General features: G+C 45.4%; 1 protein-coding gene across 1 annotated transcript in view; it reads right to left on the bottom strand.

Moving 5' to 3' along the window:
• TM9SF4 (transmembrane 9 superfamily member 4) overlaps window positions 1-24,349 on the bottom strand; it is a gene marked incomplete at its 3' end in the record, with an annotated part of 49,899 nt that extends 25,550 nt beyond the window's left edge. The window contains 4 exon segments of the mRNA XM_080716654.1: window positions 3,893-3,992; window positions 5,682-5,804; window positions 24,187-24,248; window positions 24,251-24,349. Of these exon segments, the coding sequence (XP_080572780.1) occupies window positions 3,893-3,992; window positions 5,682-5,804; window positions 24,187-24,248; window positions 24,251-24,311 (346 nt within the window). The 5' untranslated portion in view covers window positions 24,312-24,349.
• Window positions 24,350-24,894: the final 545 nt, after the last annotated feature.

Genomic DNA, 24,894 nt, shown 5'->3' on the forward strand with positions numbered 1-24,894 from the left:
CTCACTAAGTTGCAGAGGGCCTAAGTAGCTGAGGTTTCCCTACCTAAGAGCTCTTTGAATAGAGACACTATTTCCTATTTATTTTTGTGTCTTCAGATCCTGGTTCAGGTGGGGAAGGAAGTGCAGTAAGTCCAGCGCCTGAGATTTTTACCAAAACATCTTACTTAATGAACTTGTATGCCTTTTTTTTTTTTTTTTGGTGGTACTGGGGTTCCTGGAAGCCCTTCTACCTCCGGGCTACACTCCCAGACCTCTTTTTACATTTTTTATATTTGGAAACAGGGTCTCCTAAGCCAGCGTGGGCGGCTGGCTTCGAACCTGCGCGATCCTCCTGTCTCCGCCTCCCAAGCGCGGGGATTACAAGCGTGAGCCACCACGCCCGGCTTGTATGCCTCTTGAGCACCTTTCTATTGTTGCCTCAGAGTAACCTGCTGCCAGATGCCACGCTAACAGGCACTGAGCAGTGAGTGTCAACTAAACCCAACTGTGCTTTCATTCTGAGCTGCTCAACAACCCTACTGTGATGATGTGAAACAGGCAAGCTGAAGGAGACTGTCTGTAGCCAAAGGGAGGACGGATGCCTCCATACGGTCTAACACTGCCTACCAGTGTGGATTCGCCTGACGCGGCTGTCTACCTTGTCACGTAGCCATTTACTCATGCATTCACAACACGCTCTGGGTATTGGCTACATGCCAGGCTTTGAGGACACAATAGTGTACAGACATACTCATGGAGCTTATAGACTAGCGGGAAGACAGACTGTGATTAAATAATCAGCAAAAGGAGAATATACTGAATAACTGCTCTAGGCAAGGGAGTGGGTCAAGGAAAGCTTCCCTGAGGAAGTGGTGCCTGAAGTGATTCTGACAGAAGAGAGTCAGCTAGCCACAGAGATGGGGGAAGAATGGTCTAACAGAAGGAAAAGTATGTGTGACAGGCTCCCGGACTACAGGAAGATGGCACAAGAGCTGGGAACAACTAGGGTAAACTGGAGAGACGGGTGAGAAAGGGCTAGAGCCAGATTCCAGGGGCCTGTGAACCACACAGTGTTTGATCTTTATCTAGAAAGCAACAAAAGTCAAGGAGGGGCTCCTGACTGGAGTGGGAGAGATGGAGATGTTAACTGAATCTGATTACAGAAAGATCATTCTGGTTGCTATGTGCAGAAAACAGGTGTGAGGAGCCGGCTGGGGGCAATAGCATCGGGACATGAAGTGGGCGTTTGGGTCGGCTGGAGCTGAAGCTTGGGGGCCTACTGCTGACGGATACAAGAGACGAGAGAGGAGAGGTACATGGGAGACTCAGGTTTCTATGATTAGGTTATAAGTGGCAAAACAGGAAAACACAGCAAACTCAGATAGAAGGTATTTTCAGTTTGGATATGTCAAATAGGCAGTGAGATTATCAAGATTTAAGGTTCAGCCAGGAGTGGTGGTGCAGGCTTATAATCCCAGCATTCAGGAGGCTGAGACAGGAGGACTGCAGTCTGAGGACAGCCTTAGCTACTTAGTAATGCCCTTTGCAACTCAGTGACACCCTGTTTCAAAATAAAAAATAAAAACAGGGCTGGGGGTATAGCTCAGAGGCAGAATGCCCCTGGGCTCCATCCCCAGTACCACAGGTTAGGAGAAAATATATATATATAAAATGTTTAGAGGAGAGACCAGGGCAGAGATGATGGCTAGGAGTTGCTAGTTGTAAGCAGTAAATGGCAAGGCCATGAGCTGTAGCACTGGAGTGGCAGCACTCAGTCACGCGAGGTGGCAGCCCTAGTAAGCAATACCTAGAGCTCGGATGTACCACTCAGGAGGGGGCAGTGAGGAAGGCCTCTCCTTCTGCTCTTTCTAGAGGCCAAGGAGTGCAGATAAGCCTGCAAAGCCCAGGGAGGAACTGGAGATAACGGCACCAGTAGGGCATCTACATGGCCACTGCTGGAATGGCATTTTACAAGCCAAGGAGGGGGGGCAGTGGCTTGCCCAGGACATCAGGGGCTGTGGTGGGGCTACACTACTGGGCTCTTTCCCTACACTCTGTCCTACTGCCTGCTGCTTTGCAGGAAAACAAGGAGCTGGCCTGAGGAGAGGAAGAACTGCAGAAAGGAACAGATCGCAGGCCAAGTAAGGCAGTACCACTTCTTGATATTCAGAATTAAATTTAAACCAAAACCTGGGCATGGTGGTGCACACTTGTAATCCCAGCATTCGGGAGGCTGAGACCTGAGGATCATGGTTTGCGGACAGCCTCAGCTGTTTAGTGAGGCCCTCTGCAACTCAGTGAGACCCGGTTTCAAAATAAAAGAATAAAAAATAGGGGAGGGGGTGTGCCTCGGAGGTCAAATGCCCCTGGGTTCCACCCCAAGACCCGAAACAAACAAACAAACAAACAAACAAACAAACAAACAAACCAAGAAAGAGGACATACTGGCCTGGAATGGCTCATTTCTAATACTGTAGAAGCATTCCTTTTTTGTTTTTTTTTTTTTAAAGCAGGGTCTTGCTATGTTTCCCAGACTGGTCTTGAACTTGTGGGCTCAAGTGATCCTCCCATCAGTCTCCCAAGTAACTGGGGTAAGTAAGTGTGCACTACCCTGCCTGGCTAAAGTGTTTAACAATGCGCCAGTCACGATGTGGACCCTCTAGGAGCACTTGCTGCTACACTCTAGCGTATCCTCCACAAGTACTTCAACGCATAGACCATGGTGTGACCTGCCATCAATGTGACAGTCACAAGCACAGCTCTCACACAGCACCGTAAGCCTTTCTGGAGAAGGCATCTGGACAACAGAAAGAACTCTGGCTTTAGTCTAAAACCCTGCGTTAAAAATCTCAATTTCAGCCAGGTGTGGCGGCACACACTTGTAATCCCAGTGCTCGAGAGGCTGAGACAGGAGGATCGCACAAGTTCAAAGCCAGCCTCAGCTACTTTAGATTGAAGCTGAGGCTCTCAGCAATTTAGTGAGACCCTGTTTCCAAATAAAGTATAAAAATAGGTCTGGGAGTATAGCCTGGAGGTAGAAAGCCCCTGGGTTCCACCCCCAGTACCACCAAAATAAATAAATAAATAAATAAAATCTCAATTTCTCTACCTATGGGGCATGTGACCCTGAGCAAATCCTGGAAGCTGCTGTCCCGCCACTACAGAATGAAGGCAGCTGTATTCTGCTGGTAGATTTACTGCTGTAAGAGTCAGACAGGACAGTGAACAGAGAGTGGTGCTTGAGGGAAGGCATGCTGGAGCCAGGGCTCCCACGTTTCTGCCTGAGAGGCTACTAATCACTACTAGGAAAGTGACCTAGGGCAAGTAACCAAGCCTTGTGCGGCTCACTTAATCCTTAAGAGAATCTACCTCAACCGTATTGTGGTAAAGCACACGAATGCTTACAACATTTTAAGTGTGCGCCACCATACCCAGCAACTAGCTACTATTTATGGGACACTTGTGCCCGATACGGCACTGGGTGCTTCACACATTATTTGAAGTGCGTCTTACAAAGCTTAGCAAGCATGGTAATATCTCTCTGCTTTCTTTGCAGCAGAGGTAATCACTCACTCTTTCAATTAAAGGCTGAGCAGGTGACAGCAGCCACTAGAGAGAAGGGGATATCGCGAAATCAAGACAACTAGTCTGAGTAGAAGCCAAGTGCTGCAAATCTGAAAATGACAGATGGATTCAAAGCCCAGCTAAGCCATTAACTAACAGCACTGCATCTGCAAAATGGGAATAAAAATGGCAACTCCCCCCACAGGGAGGCTGTTAAAAGGACTGAATAAGCTAACAGAATAAACTTATGTGCAACAGTAATTAAATAAGTGCTAGATGAGGGCTAAGTGCCATCATAAAAATCGTGCTGGGTTCCCTGTGGGACAGGCTAAGCAGTACAAGAACTTACCCAGATTCTCCGCTTTATAGGTTATTTTAGTGGGCTGGCAGAAGGGCAATGAGTAGTATTCATAAGGCAGCTGGGTTCGGGAGCTGGTGAGTTTCACAGCCTGGTGGGAGAAGAGAGGCTATTATTCCTCGCCAGCAGAAAGCAAGGTAAGTGTTTCAAGAATCTTCCCAGCACCTGCACATCTTAAGTACCTGCAAGCAGACTACACTATAGCATGCTCTATGTTGTACTATCCACAATTCTGGATTATTTAACTTTTAAGTAGTTTTAATTAATTTTTTTTTTTGTGGTACTGGGAATGGAACTCAGGGACATTCTACCTCCGAGCTACACCCCCAGCCCTATTTTTATTTTGAAACAGGGTGTCACTAAGATGCAGAGGGCGTCACTAAGTAGCTGAGGCTGTCCACAAACCGCGATCCTCCTGTCCCGGCCTCCCAAATGCTGGGATTACAAGTATGCGCCACCACGCCCAGCTTACTTTTGAGTAGTTTTAGCCCATACTACAGATTTAGTTTAAAATCACAACTAGCTGGGCGTGGTGGCGCACACTTGTAATCCCCGCGCTTGGGAGGCGGAGACAGGAGGATCGCGCAGGTTCAAAGCCAGCCATGCTGGCTTAAGAGACCCTGTTTCCAAATAAAAAAATATAAAAATTAGTCTGGGAGTGTAGACCGGAGGTAGAAGGGTTTCCAGGAACCCCAGTACACACACACACACACACACACACACACACACACACACACACACACTCACAACTAAAGTCAAGATTCTTGAGCATGTTACTATCTTTTGTGTGTGTGTGTGTGTGTGTGTGGTACTTGGGCTTTCTACCTCCAGACTACACTCCCAGACATATTTTGTATTTTATTTATAAACAGGGTCTCACTAAGTTGCTGAGAGCCTCACTCAGTAGCTGAGGCTGGTTTCGAACCTGCATGATCCTCCTGTCTCAGCCTCCCAAGCGCTGGGATTACAAGCGTGCACCACCACGCCTGGCTTATGTTACTATCTTTTGATATGACAATTTCACACTGGGCATCTTTCCTAAGGAAATACTCCAAATGAGAAATCCTCAGGAACCTCTGAGTTCTACTCCCTTTTTTAGGAGGAGGCTTGGAATCAACACTATGTGTTCTTCACCATGTGACCTTGGGGAAATTGATTCACTTCTCTGGTTTCCTTATCTGTAAAATATACAGAAAATCTGCAAAACATATAGAATTTGTCTCAGAGGGTTCTTGGGGGCATCTTGAACGAATGCCTGGCATGTAAACAACTCTCACTAAATGTCATTTTAATTTTTGTTTCTGGAAGTGACAAACCTGACTGTCAAGGAAGAGAGATGCACAGTAGATGGATAATATGCAGAGACGCTATGAGTTACACAGAGAAAGCGGGTAACTGTGAGGAGAGCGCGCAGAAGAGTGAGGCAGAGATGCTACAGAGGAGGAAGCAGAGCGAGAAAGAGACAGAGGTGGACACGCACACAGGAGGGGGCGGGAGGACGCTTAAGAGCAAGAGGAGGAGAAGGAGTTAAGAGAGGCACAGAGGGAGCCCACACTCACACAGGAGATGTGCAGAGAAGGAGGCGCAGAGTTAGAGATGGAGAGGTAAGGCAGAGTTCCTGGAGCCACAGGTGCCCAGCCATGGAGCACGCAGCGAGCTCTCCTTCCGTAACTGGCACTGGTCTCTGCTCTGTGCAACCACAGGATGGATATGAACAGCTCACGATGTTCCCGCATCTCGGTTGCCCAGCCGAGGCTCCAACAATGCAGGAACCACTCACCTTGATTTCTACGGGGTCATTCTGGTGGAAGTTGATGGGTGCAACCCCAGGGACATAGAAAGCATTTATCTTATACGTGAGAGAGAGGAGTAGCAGTAGCAGGGACCACGGCAACCAAACCTGCTCGAAAGAAGAGAGGCCACAGTTAGAATGGAGAAGGAAGTGAACTTCCTTCACGGCAGATCAAGTCACACTGTCATATCTGCTTCCACTGACCCAGTGTCACCTGCTGTCCCGTGAAGCCTGAGCCCTTGCAAATGTCACTTCCCCAAAGCTGGGCATGATGGCACATGCCTGCAGTTCCAACTTCCTGGGAGGCTAAGGCAGGACTGCTTGAGCCCAGAAGTTGAAGGTAACATAGTAAGGCCTTGTCTCTTAAAACAAAAGCAACAAAGAAGCTGGGTGTGGTGATTCATGCTAGTAATCCCAGCATTTGGGAGGCTGAGATGGGAGGATCATGGTTCGAGGACAGTCTCAGCTACTTAGTGAGGCCCTTGCAACTCAGTGAGACCCTTGGTCAAAATAAATAAAAAATAGGGCTGAGTGTAGCTCAGAATGTTCCTGGGTTCTATCCCCAGTACCGAAACCAAAACCAAAACCCAACAACAAAGAAAGTCCCAAGAGAGCTAAAAGGCAACGACTCCACACTTTCAGAAATGGCCCAAATGGGTCAGTCAGTTATCATTTGGGCCAGACTCACACAGGAGTCCAACTCCCTACTTCTGCATCACTGTTTTGTTGTTTTGTTTTATTTAATAGGAATTGAACCCAGGGGTATTCTCCTGTATCTCCAGACCTCTATCCATCTATCTATCCACCTACCTACCTACCTATCTATATGGTGTATCATCTATTTATTTTGTGGTACTGAGGATTAAACCTACAGGCATTCTATCTCTGAGCCACACCCCCAGCCATATTTTTATTTCTTTATATATATTTTTTGTGGTTCTGGGGGTGGAACCCAGGGGCTTTTCTACCTCCAGGCTATACTCCCAGACCTATTTTATACTTTACCTGGAAACAGGGTCTCACTGAGTTGCTGAGAGCCTAAGTAGCTGAGGCTGGCTCCAAACCTGCGCGCGCCTTCTGTCTCAGCCTCCCAAGCACTGGGATTACAAGCGTGCGCCACCACGCCCGGCCCTGTTTTTATTCTTTAGTTTGAAACAGGGTCTTAATTAAGTTGCGAAGGGCCTAAGTTGCTGAGGCTGGCCGCAAATCTGCAATCCTCCTAATACTGGGATTACAGGCATGTGCTACTACACCTGGCTTTTCTTATTTCAAAACAGGGCTGCACTAAGTTGCTGAGGTTGGCCTTGGGCCTTGAAACTGCACGCCTCCTGCCTCAGCCTCCTAAGTCCTGGGATTACAGGATCACACATGGCTGGCTCACTAATCTTGTAACCATTCATGATAGATCACTCTTCACTATAGCTTGCAGGAAAAAAAAGCTCCACAATTTCCATGAATTCCCATTTCTCTGGATAGCAACTGGCCTCCTGTCAGGAAGCTCCAGTGTTGTCAGTGTTTTCCTGACCTTCTCTGAACTCCACCTCACTCAGCTCCAGTCACGTGGTCTCTTGCTCTCTGGACAGTGGCCCTTCCCCAGCCCTCGATGCCTACTGTCCCTGTTGCAAGAATGCCTTACCCACAGATAAGTGCACGGCTCACTCATCCCTTACTTCATTAGGCCTCTCCAAATATTGCTTCCTTGGTGAAGTCTTCACTGACTATTTTATCTAAGGTCCCAGCTGGGAGCAGTGGTGTATGCCTGTGGTCACAGTTACTCAGGAGACTAAGGGAGGAGGACCACTTGAGCTCAGGAGTTCAAGGCCTACCTGGGCAACACAGCAGAGCCCCATCTCAAAAACAGAAAAACAGGGCTGGTGGTACACTTGAAGGTAGAATGCCCCTGGGTTCAATCCCCAGTGCCACAGTGAAAACACACACACACACACACACACACACACACACACACACACACACACACACACACCAACCAGAGAAAGTTTAAAATTCTAAGTTTGGTGCACTTTGTGTAAGCATATAGCTTGGTCAAAGTCTTAAAAGCAATATATTCACAGAATGTTTTTCTCCTCACTTGTTGTGAACAAAGTACCAACTGATGATCATTTTGAAATAAGTTTGATTCCAATAAAAATGAACAACAATGGCTAAGAATTAGCAGTGCAGGAGAATCTTTAAAAGAAATGGCAAGGGTGGTGCATGCTTATCATCCCAGTACCTGGGAAGTTGAGACAGGAGGATCACAGGTTCACAGCCAGCCTCACCTTCTTAGTGAGGCCCTCTAGCAACTTAGTGAGACTTTGTTTCAAAATAAAGAATAAAAAAAGAGGGCTAGGGGCGTAGCTCAGAAGATGTCACTGGCCTCAATCCCCAGTACCACACACAAACACACAAAAGTCGGGCATGGCACTGCACGCTTCTAATCCCAACAGTCTCAGCTACTTAGTGAGGGAAGCCCTTTACAACTCAATGAGCCCCTGTTTCAAAATAAAGAATAAAAAATAGGGCTGGGCGTAGCTTGGAGGTAGAATGCCCCTGGGTTCCATCCCCAGTACCGCCAAAAAAAAAAAAAAAAAAAAAAAAAAAAAAGACAAGGTTAGAAGACAGAGCAATTGCCTCATGGAGCAGGATTCCACATAGACAGAATTCTTCCTTCTGTCCTTTTCCTATCTAAAAAAAAAAAAATTGTTTTCAAATATATTCAGATTTACAGAAAAGTTGCAAAAAGGGAGTTCCCATATACTCTTAACTCATTTACCACTAATGTATGTTAACATCTTAGAGCCTTAGATTTTTTTTTTTTTTTTTTTTTTGGTGGTACTGGGAGTGGAACCCAGAGGCTTTCTACCTCTGGGCTATACTCCCAGACCTATTTTTTTATACTTTATTTTGAAACAGGGTCTCACTAAGTTGCTGAGAGCCTCACTAAGTAGCTGAGGCTGGCTTCGAACCTGTGTGATCCTCCTGTCTTAGCCTCCCAAGCGCGGGGATTACAAGCATGTGCCACCATGCCCGGCTCTAGCCTTAGATTTTTTTGAAAAAATAAAACCAAGACAGTAAATAATTCAAACAGTACAAATAGGTATACCAGGAAAAATACATCTCCCTCCCTCCAGCTCCCTAGAGACAGCTACCATAGTTCTTGAAAATCCCTCCAGAGACACCCTGCTATCCACAAAGGGAAGGGTTTCAGTGCCTGGGATTGCCTTGAATACAACAGACTTGTTCTTTCTACAGTAATAGATAGCCTACTGACTGAAAGTTGGTTCCGGCATCTGACTTCTTGTCAGAGGATTCCCTCCACCGACCAGCCATCCAAAGAGTCCAGTCCTCCCTCTTGGACCTTGGTGAACACATGCTGGTCAGTGGTTAGAATGTGAGCGCGTCAAGTGAGAAACAAAAGCTGCCTTCTTTATCCTCACACTCCCCTCTGCACCTGAATTCTAGTTAACCAAAATAGAAGGAAGACAAGTCCTATGCTACTTGTATACACCGCCATCCGTAGGTTGCTTAGAGCTCTGAATATTTTTCTCTTGTGGTACCAGGGATTGAACCCGGTACCGGGGATTGAACCCAGGGCTTTCTACCTCTGAACTATACCCCAGCCCTATTTAATTTTTATTTTGAAACAGTGCCTCACTAGGTTGTTGAGACTGTCCTCAAACCTGTGATCCTCCCGTCTCAGCCCACCAAGTACTGAGATTACTAGTATGTACCACCATGCCTACACAATCCTCACACAAAGTTACTATCGACAAATCACAAATCAATTTATCCTAGAGGAAGGATCAAAAAGAGGAGTAGCAAAGAATATGCTAGAATCTTCAAATACATAAATTGTTTTTTTTTTTCTTTCTCTTTTTGCAGTTCTGGGGATGGAACCCAAGGGCATTCTACCTCTGAGCTATACCCCCAGCCCTATTTTTATTTATTTTTTATTTTTTTGGTGGTACTAGGGTTCCTGGAAACCCTACCTCCGGGCTACACTCCCAGACCTATTTTATATTTTTATTTGGAAATAGGGCTTCTTAAGCCAGCAAGGCTGGCTTCAAACCAGTGCGATCCTCCTGTTTCCGCCTCCTAAGCGCGGGGATTACAAGCGTGCGCCACCACGCCTGGCTATATTCTTTATTTTGAAACCAGGTCTCACTGAGTTGCAGAGGGCTTCACTAAGTAGTTGAGACTGTCCGCGAACCGCGATCCTCCGGTCTCAGCCTCCCAAATGCTAGGATTACAAGCGTGCGCCACCATGTCCAGTTTATATAAATTGGCAACCAAAAGCAATTTGAAAATTCAGCTTAAAATTGGAACTAATGGCTGCACCCTGAGAGACTGCCAGTATTAGATACTGAAATAAAACTGTGGCGTTATTCTCAGAGGGCTGGAGGGATTACAAACATGAACACTTCAGGGATAACCTAGCAAAAAGCCCCTCCCAAGGTGCATGCTGTTAGACTCTGCAATTCTACTTCTGGACATGTTAAAAAATATATAGCACTCTGCTTCTAGGCTGCTGGGCAGCCTTCTGCGACCACACCCTGCTGCCATGATATTTCTGCCTTTGAGCCAGCTGACCATGGACTGAACCTCTAAAACACTGAGTCCAAATAAATATTGTCTCCTTTAAGAAAGAGAAAGAAGGCCAGGCGTGGTGGCAAAGCTTGTAATCTCAGTACTTGGGAGGCTGATCGCAAGTTTGAGGCTAGCCTCAGCAACTTAGTTAGACCCTGCTTTCAAATAAAAAAGGCCTGGGGTATATAGCCTAGAGGCAGAAGGCCCCTGGATTCCATCCCCAGTACCACACACACAAAATAAAATAAAATAAAAATAAAAAAGAGAAAGTTGGGTGTGGTGCATATGCCTATAATCCCAGTACCGGGAGAGCTAAAACAGAAGGATTGTCTGTAGACACTGTGAGGACTGGCCTGAGGAGGCTGAGAACACAGAACTTCTGAAAAGGCAGAAAAATGCCCCTAACCATCTCCCTGGCCCTAGCCCACTGTTAAACCACCAATTGGAGAAATACACACTGCCTCATCTGCCCTCCCTTCTTCCTAACGCCCCATGAAAAGCCCTAGTCTGTATGGAAGGGGCTCCGGGCTCTGTGGACTCTCTCTCCCAGTCAGCTGCCTTCTCCCAGGTCTTATTCCAGAAGAAAATCTTTTCCTGCTGCTAAGCTATGCTCTTTTTTTTTTTTTTTTGGTGGTACTGGGGGTGGAACCCAGGGGCTTTTCTACCTCCAGGCTATATTCCCAGACCTATTTTTATACTTTATTTGGAAACAGGGTCTCACTAAGTTGCTGAGAGCCTCACTAAGTAGCTGAGGCTGGCTTTGAACCTGTGCGATCCTCCTGTCTCAGCCTCCCAAATACAAGGATTATAGGCGTGCACCACCACGCCTGGCAAGCTGTGCTCCTTTTTGACCTCATATTGTCTAATATCGCCAGCCTCAGCAATTTAGTGAGACCCTCAGCAACTTAGCAAGACCCTGTTTCAAAATAAAAAATAGAAAGGGCTGCCGGGTGTGGTGGCACACGCTTGTCATCCCCACGCTTGGGAGGCGGAGACAGGAGAATCGCGCTGGTTCGAAGTCAGCCTCACTGGTTTAAGAGACTCTGTTTCCAAAAAAATATATAAAATAGGTCTGGGAGTGTAGCCCAAAGGTAGAAGGGTTTCCAGGAACCCCAGTACCACCAAAAAATAAAAAATAAAAAAAAGAAAAGGCTCGGTTAGTTTGGAAGTATAAAGAAAAAAAATACGTAGCAATATAGCAATTATGCCAAAATGTACATGAAAGGGTGCTCACCACAGCTTTCTTTATTTACTTATTTATTGTGTGATGTTGAGGATTGAACCCAGAGGCATTCCACCCCTAACCTCCCAGCCCCCCACCCCTTTTTGGAACAGTATCTAAGATGCAGAGGGCCTCAAGAGGTTGCTGAGGCTGTCCTCAAATCATGGATCCTTTAGTCTCAGCCTCCCAAGTATTGGAATTATAGGCATGTACCACCACAGCTGGCACTACCACACTATTTAAATGGAGTGATGCAACTTTTTAATGTGTGTGCATCTATATTTCCTAATTTTTCTTATAGAATTATATGTTATGATCTAGGACAGATATATAAATAAGGCAAAAGAACATATGGTTATGCTGCACACAATTCAAGTAACCCTAGTTTGGTATGCAGGGACACCTTAAAATGGCTCTCCAGCCACTCCCACCTTTCCTAAGCCCTTCAGGGTTTCCTGCCTTTGGCGAGACACTGGCTTAGTTTGTTTCTAATCTCAACCTTGACTGGTTCAAGTCTTACCTACCCAGATGACATGCTTCTTCTTCAAGAACCTTTCAGATCCCACAGGGCAAATTATTTTCTTCTCTCTTTACTTTTCAAGGCACTTAGTAAACATCTCTGACACCAAAGGTAGGAGGATGAAAGCATCACTGAACACCCAGATAAATTCTCACACTTACCGCTGTTCAAGTTGTCTGAGAAATACTTAAGTCTGTACTGAGGCCCCACTACAGCACTTCTCATGTTTAGTTATGGCTTTTTTGTGTGGCACTGGGGTCTGAACCTGAGGCTTCTGAGCAACAACCCAGCCCCACTTTGGCCATGTCTAAAACTACATCCTGATCTGTGTGTGGTGGTGCACATCTGTAATCCTAGGATTTGGGAAGCTGAGACAGGAGAATCACAGGTTTGGACCCAGTCTCAGAAGCTTAGAAAAGCCCTCTGCTACTTAGTGAGATGCTATTTCAAAGTAAAATAGGGCTGGGGGCATAGCGTAGAGGCAGAAGACTCCTGGGTTCAGTTCCCAGCAAAACACATACACACAAATACACTATATCCTGACAATCAATACTTGGGAGGCAGCTGTCATGCACTGAGGAAAGTACTGCGTTTGGGAAACTAAAATAGGGACGGGAGTTGACCCAGCTCTGTTATGCAGCTCTGGGCAGCTCTGTGTCCTCATCTAGTGAAATGGAGTCATGTAAGTTGGGCTGAAGAGCTGCTACCCTTCTATGTAGGGCATTATGATCACTGCTGCTTCCTGGCCAAAGCATGTGTTCAGAATTTCCCCTCCTAAGAAGCCTGATACCAGACCTTTTAGCTTTATCTGATAAGCGATTTGAAGCTGGGGCACAGGACCACAATCCTTTAGTTATCAAGCCAATTAAATCTAAGAAGTAACTTCAGTTCTATCTTCTTTTGAGGAGAGACATTGCCTGGGGAACTCAAGGGTTCCCTGAGGGCTCAGGCTGCAGAGGAATGAAAAGCAAATTCTGAAAGATTCTAATGCGCTTTTTTTCCAAAGCCTCAAACCAACAGAGCAAGTCCACACACAGAACAGACGAGACACAACACTGAGAACAATACCCTAGGGGGAAGATAAACCAAAAGCAAAAGAGGCCAGAGTCCACCTACGAAGTACAGGGCACGGTGGCAAATGCTGGTAAGGTCTACTTACCATTTATCTAGCTGCTGCGAGTACCAAGCCCTTTACGCACAGATTCATCCCATTCTCACAACTATCTATAAATTTTTCACCATTTTGCAGAAAATTGCCAGATAACCTGAGACCTAGGGATGAAATAATTTACCCACATCACCCAGCCAGAATGTAGAGAAACAGGTATGCTTATTTATTTATATATATTTTAGCATTACTGGGGACGGGACCCAGGTGCATTCTACCTTCGAGCTACACCCAAGCCCTATTTTTTGTTCTTTTTTTTTTTTTTGAAACAGGGTCACACTGAGTTGCAGAGGGCTTTGCTAAGTAGCTGAGGCTGGTCATAAACCAGGATCTTCCCGTCTCAGTCTCCCAAATGCTGGGATTACAAGCGTGCGCCACCACATCCGGCTGAGGCCTGCTCTTTGGCAGTAGGTGAGTTGTGAATCGAGAATATGTTACTGTTACTGAATGATGGCTGTGTGCCAGACACCGTTTTAGGTTCTTTTCATGTAGTAACTCAATCTTAACAATCCTATGAGGCAGGGACTCATTATTATTCCCATTTCACGGAAGAGAAAACTGAGGCTTGGGGAGGCACAAAACGCTAAGCCAGGATTTGTACCTAGGCAGTCTGAGCCCAAAGCTCAAGCCAACTGTTTACTAACCACCTACTATGTGTCAGGCACTACTATGTGGCCAACCTCACAAACATGCTCACAAGGAGCTTGCAGCCAGCTGGGGGAGAGAAACAATCGTAACACTTGGTCCCAGATGCTACCTGCAGATTAAGAGTCTAAGAGCAACATAGTCTTGGGGGTTAGGGGAAGGGACATGAATGTAAAAATTCACGTCTACCCCAAGGCTTGAGGGAAAAAGAGGAGGAGGGAGAAGCATTCCAGGACTGAGGTGCAATGACCTGGTGGCAACTGTGAGCTTTTGGCAGTACATACTGGTGTATAAATATATATTGGTACGTCTTCCCCCTGGTGTAGTATAAATTGGTGCTTCTCGAACTTTACTGTGTGGGCACATGACCTGGCAACCTTGCTAAAACGCAGAATGTGTGAACTGGGCATGGTGGTGCACACTTGTAATCCCAGCATTTGGGAGGCTGAGACAGGAGGATCGTGGTTTGCAGGCAGCCTCAGTTACTTAGTGAGGCCGTTTCAAAATAAAGAATAATAAAATAAATAAGGCTGATGATGTAGCTTGGAGGTAGAATGCCTGGGTTTCATACCCAATACTACAAAAAAAAAAAAAAAAAAAAAAAGACTTCCAAAAGCTGGGTGTGCTTGTAATCCTAGTACTTGGGAGGCTGAGAAAGGAGGATCACAGGTTCAAAGCCAGCCTTGACAATTCAGTTGCCCTCCGCAACTTAGTGAGACGGTGTTTCCAAATAAATAAAATCAGGCTGGGGGTTTAGCTCAAAGGTAGAATGCCTCTTGTTTCAATCCCTAGTACCACACATACAAAAAAAAAAAAGAAGAAGAAGAAAGAAAAGAAAAGGGCTGGCAGGGTATGATAGTGTACATACTATTGGTAAGAATGTAAATGGTATAGTCACTTTGGAAGGTTTTGCAGTATTTTGAAAAATTAAACATAAACTTAACCACACTAGTCAGCATTTCCAACTCTAGGCATTTACCCAAGAGAAAAGCTCTTTTAGTTTGTCTTTTAATCTTGCTCTTAGTTTGAGTTACCTAAGTCAATAAAGGTCTGAAAATAAACCAATGTGTAAGTCCCTCCCCTCCCGCAGTGCTGAGGACTGAGCCCAGGGGCATTCTGCTTCAAGCTATCACTAACTTGCTGTCAGTTCAATGAACTTTAGTAACTGTATAGATCTATGCAACCATCACAATGACATATTATTATAGCACATTGTATGGTATTAAATAATACCTTAGTAAGCGTGAAGGGAAAAAAAATATCTAGGTGAAGGTTTAGAAGAAACTAGTTGGGAGCCTGGTATGGTGGCGCATGCTTGTAATCCCAGTATTTGGGAGGCTGAGACAGGAGGATCATGGTTTGCAGAGAGCCTCGGCTACTTAGTGAGGGCCCTTCACAACTTAGTGAGATCCTGCTTCAAAATAAAGAATAAAAAAATCAGGCTAGAGGTGTAGCTCAGAGGTAGAATGCCTCTGGGTTCAATCCCCAGCACCACCAAAAAAAAAAAAAAAAAAAAAAAAAAAAAGAAAAAGAAAAAAAGAAAGAAAGAAAGGAAGAAACTAGTTGGCCCCTAGGTTCTATCCTCAAAAAAAAAGAAAGAAAGAAAGAAAGAAAAAAAGAAAGAAAATAGTGTAACTAATCCCCATTGCCCATCATCCATCTTCAATTTAATATGATAGTTGTAGATAATGATAATTATAGATAATGATAATTGTTGAAGATGGATGATGGGTAATGGGGATTAGTTTCACTATTCTACTTTGCATGGTGATCTAGCACTTTATCCTGGCAAAGGTAGGAGTGACCTGGAAAATTATAAAGCTAGAGAGACACAAGAATCAAGGCCCTTCCCTCCCTGTCTTATTCTTGGGGGTTCAATAATCTGAAAGTCTCTCCCAGCCGGGTGTGGTGGCCCACGCTTGTAATCCCAGTGCTTGGGAAGCGGAGACAGGAGGATGGCGCAGGTTCAAAGCCAGCTGTGCTGGCTTAAGAGACCCTGTTTCCAAATAAAAATAAAAAAATAGGGCTGGGAGTGTAGCCCGGATGTAGAAGGGTTTCCAGGAACCCCAGTACCACCAAAAAAAAAAAAGTCTCTCCCACACAGCATCCCCAGGAAGGGCTGCTAGACAAAAAAGTACACTCACCCTCATCCAGTTTTAAAGGTATGAACAAAGAAAATAAGAAGTTTCCCTCGAGAGCTGAAAATTATTTCATTCACTCACATTTCTCTGTGACCAGAAGTTAATCTTTTTTTCTGGAGCCTTCTGTCTTACAACCTCCTCTTCCACAAATAGCATCATTAGCCACACTGTCTGGCCAACTTGAACAGCGTTCCTGTTCCTGCCATGCCGTCTCTGCTGCAAAAGTAGCCCCCCATAGGGGGGCTAGATTCTTCCTTGTCTTTCTCAAACACGCCTTATAATCCTAGTACTTGAGAGGCTGAGATGGGATTGTGTGTTTAAGACCAACTTCAGCAACTTAGGGAGATCCTATTTCTTTTTTTTTTTTTTTTTTTTTTTGGTGGTACTGGGGTTCCTGGAAGCCCTTCTACCTCCGGGCTACACTCCCAGACCTATTTTTACATTTTTATTTGGAAACAGGGTCTCCTAAGCCAGCGCGCGCGGCTGGCTTCAAACCTGCGCGATCCTCCTGTCTTCGCCTCCCAAGCGCGGGGATTACAAGCGTGCGCCACCACGCCCGGCGGGAGATCCTATTTCAAAATAAAAAAATAAAATAGGCCTAGGGTGTAGCTTGAGGTAGAATGCCTCTGGGCTCAACCTCCAGGTCCGAGAAAAGAAAAAAAAGGCACAGTCACTATTTTAAGACCACAACAGTAAGTGTTCCTACATTAAGCAAAAAGACAAAGGGGGGAGGTAGAGAGGGAGAAAGAGAAGAAAAGGGAAAGAGAAATAAAAAAGACTTTGGGGCACAGTTTACCAACAATTAACTGAAATCAATTACCCACTCAGTCAAAACTCCCTAAGAATTTAAACACACATGAATAACATGTTATTAGTGGCTGATAACAGCTAAACACCACTCACCAAGCAGCCCTATGGAGATAAAGAACTCATAGAGAAAAAGAAAACAAAAAATAACCAGAACCAATTAACCAATGGGGACTCTGAAAAGGCAGCCTTTATTTCAGGGTCTATAGATACAGAAGAGCCATTGAGAAGGCACATAAAGAGACTCAAAAACTGGGTAGAGACCCCAGAGGCTGTGGAACTCCAGGTGAAACCACCCTCACAGGGAATAGGCTGTAAGACTTAAACCGTGGGGCTGGAACATGCAGAAATGCACTGCCTTTGCTCTCTCCCCTCGGGTTTCTGTGACCGCTCCCAGCGGGCCTCAGCAACAGGCTTAGGGCACCTCCACGTTCCAAACCTTAGACCAAAGTCACAGGGCACCCTCTTTGTGCTAGGCACTTTTATCTCCTATTCATTTAGTCATCTCAACAATCCTTTTAAGCACAGTATCACCCCAGCTTCAGAAATGAGGAAACTGATTCAGTACGAGATGATGAAAAAAATGTACTTAATGTCCTTAACTATACATCCCCAAATGGATAAAACAGTAAATTTTATGTACATTTTTACTGCCATAAAAAAGAATAAGAAAAAAAACAAAGCGACAGGCTTAAAGAGGCAAACAGTTTGGCCAAAGTCACATAAGTAATCAGAATATCAGAACTAGGATTCTAGCCCAGATTCTTAGGCCGAAGACTAGAATTTCCAACTACGGGAGCTCCGTCAGTTTAAGCATCAGGCATAGGTGATAAATAGTGTTAGGGTGGCACAGAAGGAAGCATGGAGAGGAATGAGGCAGAAGCAAGAAGTCCTGGGCATCCCCATCCCAATCCCAGCTGGGAAGCACTGCTGTTGCCAATGGTTTTGGGATCAAAGCACATCTGGAGCTAGGTGGGTCTACCATCCTCTGTGGCTAGATGGCCCCATGTATCCTGGTTCCTTCTCACCTTCCTGCCACTGCCAAGATCAAAACCCAGCCTTCTCCAATATTCTGCAACCTGTTTCTTAACCCAGCCTTCTCCAATATTCTGCAACCTGTTTCTTTAATGCCAACATCAAAGGGGGAACTTGTGTCTAAGTTGTAAAAGAGAAACTAACAGAAAGCAATGTTGTCTCTGCCCCCTTTGTACTTCCTGGGAGGGATTAAGGGCACTGCTTTAAAGGGACTCCTAACCAAGCCTAGTTTCGGCACCTCAGCTCCAAGCATGCAGTGGCTCCTGCAGACTACATGCCAGGTGGGGCAACCGGAGAGATCAGACAGACACCACAAGCAACACAGACAACAGCCTGGAAATATCACAGAGACTACAATCATGGCAAGGAGGGGGGGGGGTCTGGACAAAGTCCAAATATTTTTTTTTTGGTACTAGGGATTGAATCAGGGGTATTCTACCTCCAGACCTATTTTATTTTTATTTTGAAACAGGGTCTTGCTAGGTGGATGAGAGTCTCGCTGCTTGCTAAGATTGTCCTCCAACCTATGATCCTCCTGTTTCCGCTTCCCAAACACTGGTATTAGGTGTGTGCCACCACTCCCGGCTCCGAATCTTAATTTTACCAGCCCAAGAAAAGCCAAGGGTATTTGTCCAGGGCACACACTGAATCTGACAGTATTGAGGCCAAGACCAGGTCACTGATTCCTGCTCCAGTGCTTCTCCCCATATATAAGGTCTAGAGGAGACAGCAACTTTCCACACGGGACCAGGCAGGCCTCCTGCCTCCTGTTTCAGGACTCTCCGACATCCAACTGCTCTAACGATTAGTACCAGACTATACCACTGAAGACTGTTCTGTGCTTCTGACAAGGGCTGGGGGGTTTTGCTAGCACTGCTTCCATAAGCGCAAAAGAAGTTTTGTTTTGTAGTACCAGGAGTCAAACTCAGGACTTTGTTAATGCATGCTAGGCAAGTATTCTAACCATTGAGATACATCCTTAACCCTCTAGCTTTTATTTTTGTGGTGCTGGGGATTGAACCCAGGAACATTCTAACTCTGAGATTAACCCCCAACCCTATTTTTTATTCTTTATTTTGACATAGGGTCTTACTAAGTTGCAGAAGGCTTACTTACTAAGTACCTGAGGCTGGCCGCAAACCTGCAGTCCTCCTATTTCAGCCTTATGTGTGCCCCATCAAACTCAGCTTCATTAGCCCTTTTATTTTGTGGTACTAGGGGGTAGAATCCAGAGGCTTTCTACCTCCGAGCTATACTCCCAGACTTATTTTACACTTTATTTGGAAACAGGGTCTCACTAAGTTGCTGAGAGCCTAAGTAGCTGTGTGATCCTCCTGTCTCAGCCTCCCAAGTGCTGGGATTACAAGCGTGTGCCACCACCCCCAACTCTCCTTAGCCCTTTTAAAATTTCATTTTGAGATGGCTTGCTAAGTTGCCCAGGCTGATCTCAACTTGGGTTTCTCCTGCCTCAGCCTCCCAAATACTCTCAAAAGAACCTCTAGACTGAAATAAACCCAAGTGAGCTCTTCCAGCCCTTCCAGGTACATTCTCAAGAAACCTAAAAATGTGATCACGCAAAAATTTACACAGAGGCACATACATGAACTTGTACACAAATGTTCACAGCAGCACTATACACAGAGTGGGAACAGGCAGGCACAGTGGTGCATACCCGTAATCCAAGTACTTGAGTGTCTGTGGCAGGACTGCAAGTCCAAGGCCACCCTTGTCAACTTAGTAAAATCATCTCAAAAAAAAAAAAAAAAGACATATAAGACCACATATTATAAATTCCCTTTATATGATATGTCCAGAAAAGACATATCATATAGACAAAAAATAAATTAGTGGTTGCCGGGGCTGCAGAAAGGAAGAAGTTGGAGTGACTGTTAATGTTTCTTTTTAATGTTCTGATGTATTATAAAATGAAAATGAAAATTATGAAATAGTCATGAAAATGATCTGGAATTAAAACAGTGGGGACAGTTGCCCAACCTTCTGAATATGGTAAAACCACTGAATTATAAACTTAAAAGAGCTAATTTTATGGTATTAAATTATATCCATAAAAGTTAAAACTATAAGCTAGATATCGTTGTGCATGCCTATAATCCTTGTACTTGGGAGGATGAGACAAAAGGATCACAGGTTTGCAGCCAGCCTTAGCAACTTAGCAAGGCCTCTGTAAATTAGTGAGATTCGTTTCCAAATAAGTAAAAATAACTATAATAAAAATTAAAAGTATGAATGAAGATATACATGAGAAGTACATAAGAAGTTTCTAGACTAAAGAAATGCTTACAAATGTACTCCATGAACATTTTCCAAGTTCTAACAAAATATTTCTAGGCAGTTTTCCATAAAGAGTGAGATATAAAGCTGGCGCACGCTTATAATCCCATCACTTGGGAGGCAGAGACAGGAGGATCGCACAGGTTTGAAGCCAACCTCAGCTACTTAGTGAGGCTCTCAGCAACTTGATGAGACCTTGTTTCCAAATAAAATAGGTCTGGGAGTATAGCCTTGAGGTAGAAGAGCCTCTGGGTTCCACCCCCAGTACTACAATCAATCAATCAATCAATCAATCAACATAAAACAACAAAAAAATTAAAATAAAATAAAGAATAAAAAATAGGGCTGGGGGAGTAGCCTGTAGGAGAATGCTCCTGGTTCAATCGCCAGTACCATTAAAAAAAAAAAAAAAAAAAAAAAGCCGGGCTTGGTTGCGCATGCTTGTAATTCCAGCATTTGGGAGGCTGAGACTGGAGGATATCAGTTCATGGACAGCCTCAGCTACTTAGTGAGGCCCTCTGCAACTTAGTGAGACCCTGTTTCAGATTAAAGAATAAAAAATAGGGCAGGGGGTGTAGCTCGGTGGTTGAATGCCCCTGGGTTCCATCCCCAGACCCACAAAAAAAAAAAAAAAAAAAAAGAAAGAAAGAAAGAAAAGAGAGTGAGATATGAGTATGCATCTCAATTCAACCCAGCCAGATCAACTCCATAGCCTATAACTTTATAGGGTAGTTTAAATCCAGGACAGGAGAAAGGCAAGAAAATAAGGAATTTCAGTTTACATTGGCTTCTATGGTGGGAAAAGTCTTGCCCTATAGGTTCTGGAAACATCCATTATGCCGCCCAGACCTGTGAGGTAGCATCCCAACCTTTGGAGAGGAAGGGCCATTCACCAAGCTAAGAGGAGGGAAAAGCCCTTGAAATTTGTATCCACAACCCTAAATTTCAAAATAAAAGAACAAACCAGAACCCAGCCTGTTCCTATGGCCACCAAATCTACTAACTTAGTTCCTCTTTGGTTGTGTGACTTGCTTCAAGAACCCAAACACCCCAAATTAGGACCACCCCCCCACCCCCAATGGTTGTGAAATAGCGTATGTGTAGGAGGATGTGAGGATCATACTGGCTTCCGTGTAATAAAGTGTGCTTGACAAAGACCAAACTCACACCTGTGACTCCACTTGGCCTGTTACACAAATACCCCCTGTAAACTTGCTCCTGTGCCTTTTCACTATTGCACCAAACATGCAGTTTCTCCAATGCACCCTTTAAACTGGCCCATGTGGATCGCTGACACAGCACATACTCCACTTCTTGAACCCGGTTACTGTCTTCAACATGGAACCACAGTACGCTCCTCTGAAGTAGTACAGTACACACTAAATCACTGTGCTTTCTGTGCACGGGATAAAATCCAAACTCATTTCCACAGCCTGTCTGCAGCATTAAAACAAGCTGGCTCCCTTTATGTACTGCCCTGGGGGGGATGGAAAGTGAAAACAGACTAATAGAACAACCAATTTCAAAATGCCACACATAAACTACAAACCTGCCCCCATTACACGCATGCTTCTAGAAACAGCTGCTCATGCCTCCAATTTCATCTTGTTTCACCTCTCCTATCCCCACTTCTCACATGCTTCAGCCCTCTGCTGTCTGCGTTCCTCAGACATGCCAAGTTCTCCTCTAAGCCTTCACACCTGCCATTCCCTTTGCCTGGAACACTCCTCTTGTCAAGGAAGTTGGTTCTTCCATGTCAATAAAGTCTCAACTCATCCTTGTCTCTGAACACTCAATCCCAAGCAGTCGGTCGCCAGTCACGCCCATCATGGTCACTTCACCTGTCTTTCCGGCACTCAGCTATATTGACTTTACTTATTCATGTCTTTGTTTACTGCCTGTCTGCTCAGACTAGAAAAGCTCCATGGGGGTAAGGGACCTTGACCCTCAAATTCACAACTACACTCCCAGTTCCTGGACAGAATAAACACTCATATATTTGCTGATTAAATAAATGTGTACCAGAAATGTGTACTGTTAACTTATAACCTCTTAAAAATCTCTAAACAAGGCAGGCATTTCCCAGTGAAATGCTATAAATGCCACTTTATTAAATGTGTCCCCTATGGTGAGAGGGTATGACTTCCTGTTATATATTCTTGGTATCAGGAAAAAAGGCTTTAATGTATCACTTTTGAAATTTTCCCCACTTATGATTCAGAATGAAGTCTGAGACTGTGGAAAACAGGTAAAGATTTTAAAAAATTGTTTTTAGTCTGGAGACCGCAACTCAAGGTCTTGCATATGTAAGGTAAGCACTCTATCAGCAAGCTACATCCTTAGCCAGAGTGTGAAATCTTTTACCCAACTTCTAAGGTTCCACACCAGGAATCCATCATTCAATAACAATACACACACAAACAAAAAAGTTACCAGCTAAGAGGAGGAAAACCATTTATCAGCCAATAATCTAATGCTGTTTGGAGAAAACCAACACCAAAGAATTAAAGCAAGGAGCTTCCCTTGCTAAAGTTAAATGCTACATTTCCTTCTCTGGGTCTTCTGCTATTCACTCCCAGGATGAAATTATCTGCTGAGGACATAATGGGCAGTAAAACCCAGGAGACCACTCTGAACTAAGTCACTTCAACTTTAGTTCTGGACTCTGGGCATCCGATCATGAGCTGAACTTTGGAAGAAAGGCCAGTCCTTCAAAGATTTACTTCCAGGGTTCTATATCAGAAGGCAGCATTTCTGACTAACCCCCTAAACCTTCATCCACACAGACTTCATCCTATGGCGTTTCATCATAATGAGCCTTTATCCCTAAGGAGCTGTATATCCCTGTAGGGGAATGGGAAGTAGGGGAGACGGGGCAGCCAGGTAGAATTGTGTTTTTCAAAATGCAGTACACAGCTAGGCATGGTGGTGCACATCTGTAATACCAATACTTGGGGGGGGCTGAGACAGGAGGATCACAGGTTCAAGGACAGCTTCAACAACTTAGCCAAGACTCTCAGTAACCTAGAGAGAACCCGTTTTGAAACAAAAAATAAAAAAGGGCTGGGGGTGTAGCTCAGAGGTAGAATGCCCCTGAGTTTAATTCCCAGTAACCCCCTCCTGCCGACACACACACAAAATGCAGTTCATGGACTACCTCCACCATCATCACTGGAGTGCTTATAAAAGTGTTTATTTCTGGCCACTGTCCAGCCCTATGGAATTAGACTCTTTGGAAGTGGGGCTCAGGACATTACATCTTGTCTCCCCACACCCAAACTGCGATTCTTATGCATAGTAAAGTTTGAGAACCAGTGGGGATAAAAGCATGGTAGTGCCCGCTTTTAATCCCAGTACTTGGGAGACTGAGACAGGAGCATCGCAGGTTCCAAGTCAGCCTCGGCAATTTAGCGAGTCCCTCCGCAATTTAGTGAGGCCCTATTTCCAAATAAGAAAAAAAAAAAAAAATCGGGCTAGAAGTGTAGCTCAGAGGTAGAATGCCTCTGGATTCAATCCCCAGTGACAGACAGACAGACAGACAGACAGACACACACACACACACACACACACACACACACACACACACACAGCCCTAGGAGAGAGGCAAGGAGTGGACTAAGGAAAGACAGGAGACTACATCTTGTTAGGCAAGGGTCCGGGGACAAAGGTGGGGATGGGGTAGGGAAGTATGCCTTGGGGTAGCGGCAGTCAGGAGGGGTGGCTGATGGGGGCTGCGTGGAGGTGAGGACAGGGCTTGGGCTAGGAGGCTGCTGAGAGGCGAGGTCGCCAAGGAGCACAGGTCAGGAGGTGGGGAGAGCAGGGTAGGAAAGTGCCGGGGAGGAGCGAGGGTGGAGATAAGGGGGGATTCTTTGGCGGGGCCAGGGCTAGGAGGTGAAATTAGGAAATGGGGCCACAGGGGGCGGGGACCAAAGTAGGAATGGGAACCGCGGAGGCAGTAAGGGAGGTCTTCTTCCGAAACGGAGCCTCCCCTAACACTCCGGGCCTTGACAAGCTGGGTGCGGAGCCCAGGCCCGCGAGAGGGTCTCTGAGGAAGGGAGGCTCAGTCGGGGGCAAACTGAGCAGGGGTTCTGGAGGTGGCTCGGGAGCAGCCCTGGGACTCCAGAAGGTCCTAGGATACCGAGAGGGCCCCGCTCCAGCTCCGGCTGCCGGAGTCTCCTTCACTCACCATCGCCGCCGCCATCTTGGATCCACGTGTCGGCGTGATGACGTCAGCGGAAGTGGTGCTTTCTCGGTTACGGACTTTAACTCCGCGGAGCGGTCTCCCAGCTTCAGTCGCGTTTGTAGTCACGGTCAGCGGAAAGACAAAGGAGACCAAACTCCTGCTCGATAGCCTGGTCTGAACAGTCAGGTCCCTGATTCGGGGATGAGAGAGGATGGCGTAACTATTGGAGCCATATTAGCTCCTGGCAGAGACAGCGCCTCCCCTACTCTCACTGTATTGTGGGTAATGGAGTGTGTGAAAATTCGCTTGCTCTCCGGGCGCCATCTTTACTATTGGCAGAAAGACTCGTTGCTAGGGTTACCTGAGGCCTCGATAAGGGGGAGGTTGGCACCTGGGCTCCAACAGCCGCCTTACCCTGAAAATAATTTGTAATTATGTATTTAGCTACGTAATTTGACTAACTTGTATCCTCTCTAATAGACTAAAAATCCTATGAAGGTAGGCTCCTCTTTTTAGCTTGCTGTGCCTGTCATCTAATAAAACGGAAGGGATTATTGAATTGCCTTCCTCATAGGCTCATGATGAAGATTTAAGCACATAA

Source organism: Muscardinus avellanarius, assembly GCF_963383645.1.
Source record: "Muscardinus avellanarius genome assembly, chromosome: 19".
NCBI lineage: Eukaryota > Metazoa > Chordata > Mammalia > Rodentia > Gliridae > Muscardinus > Muscardinus avellanarius.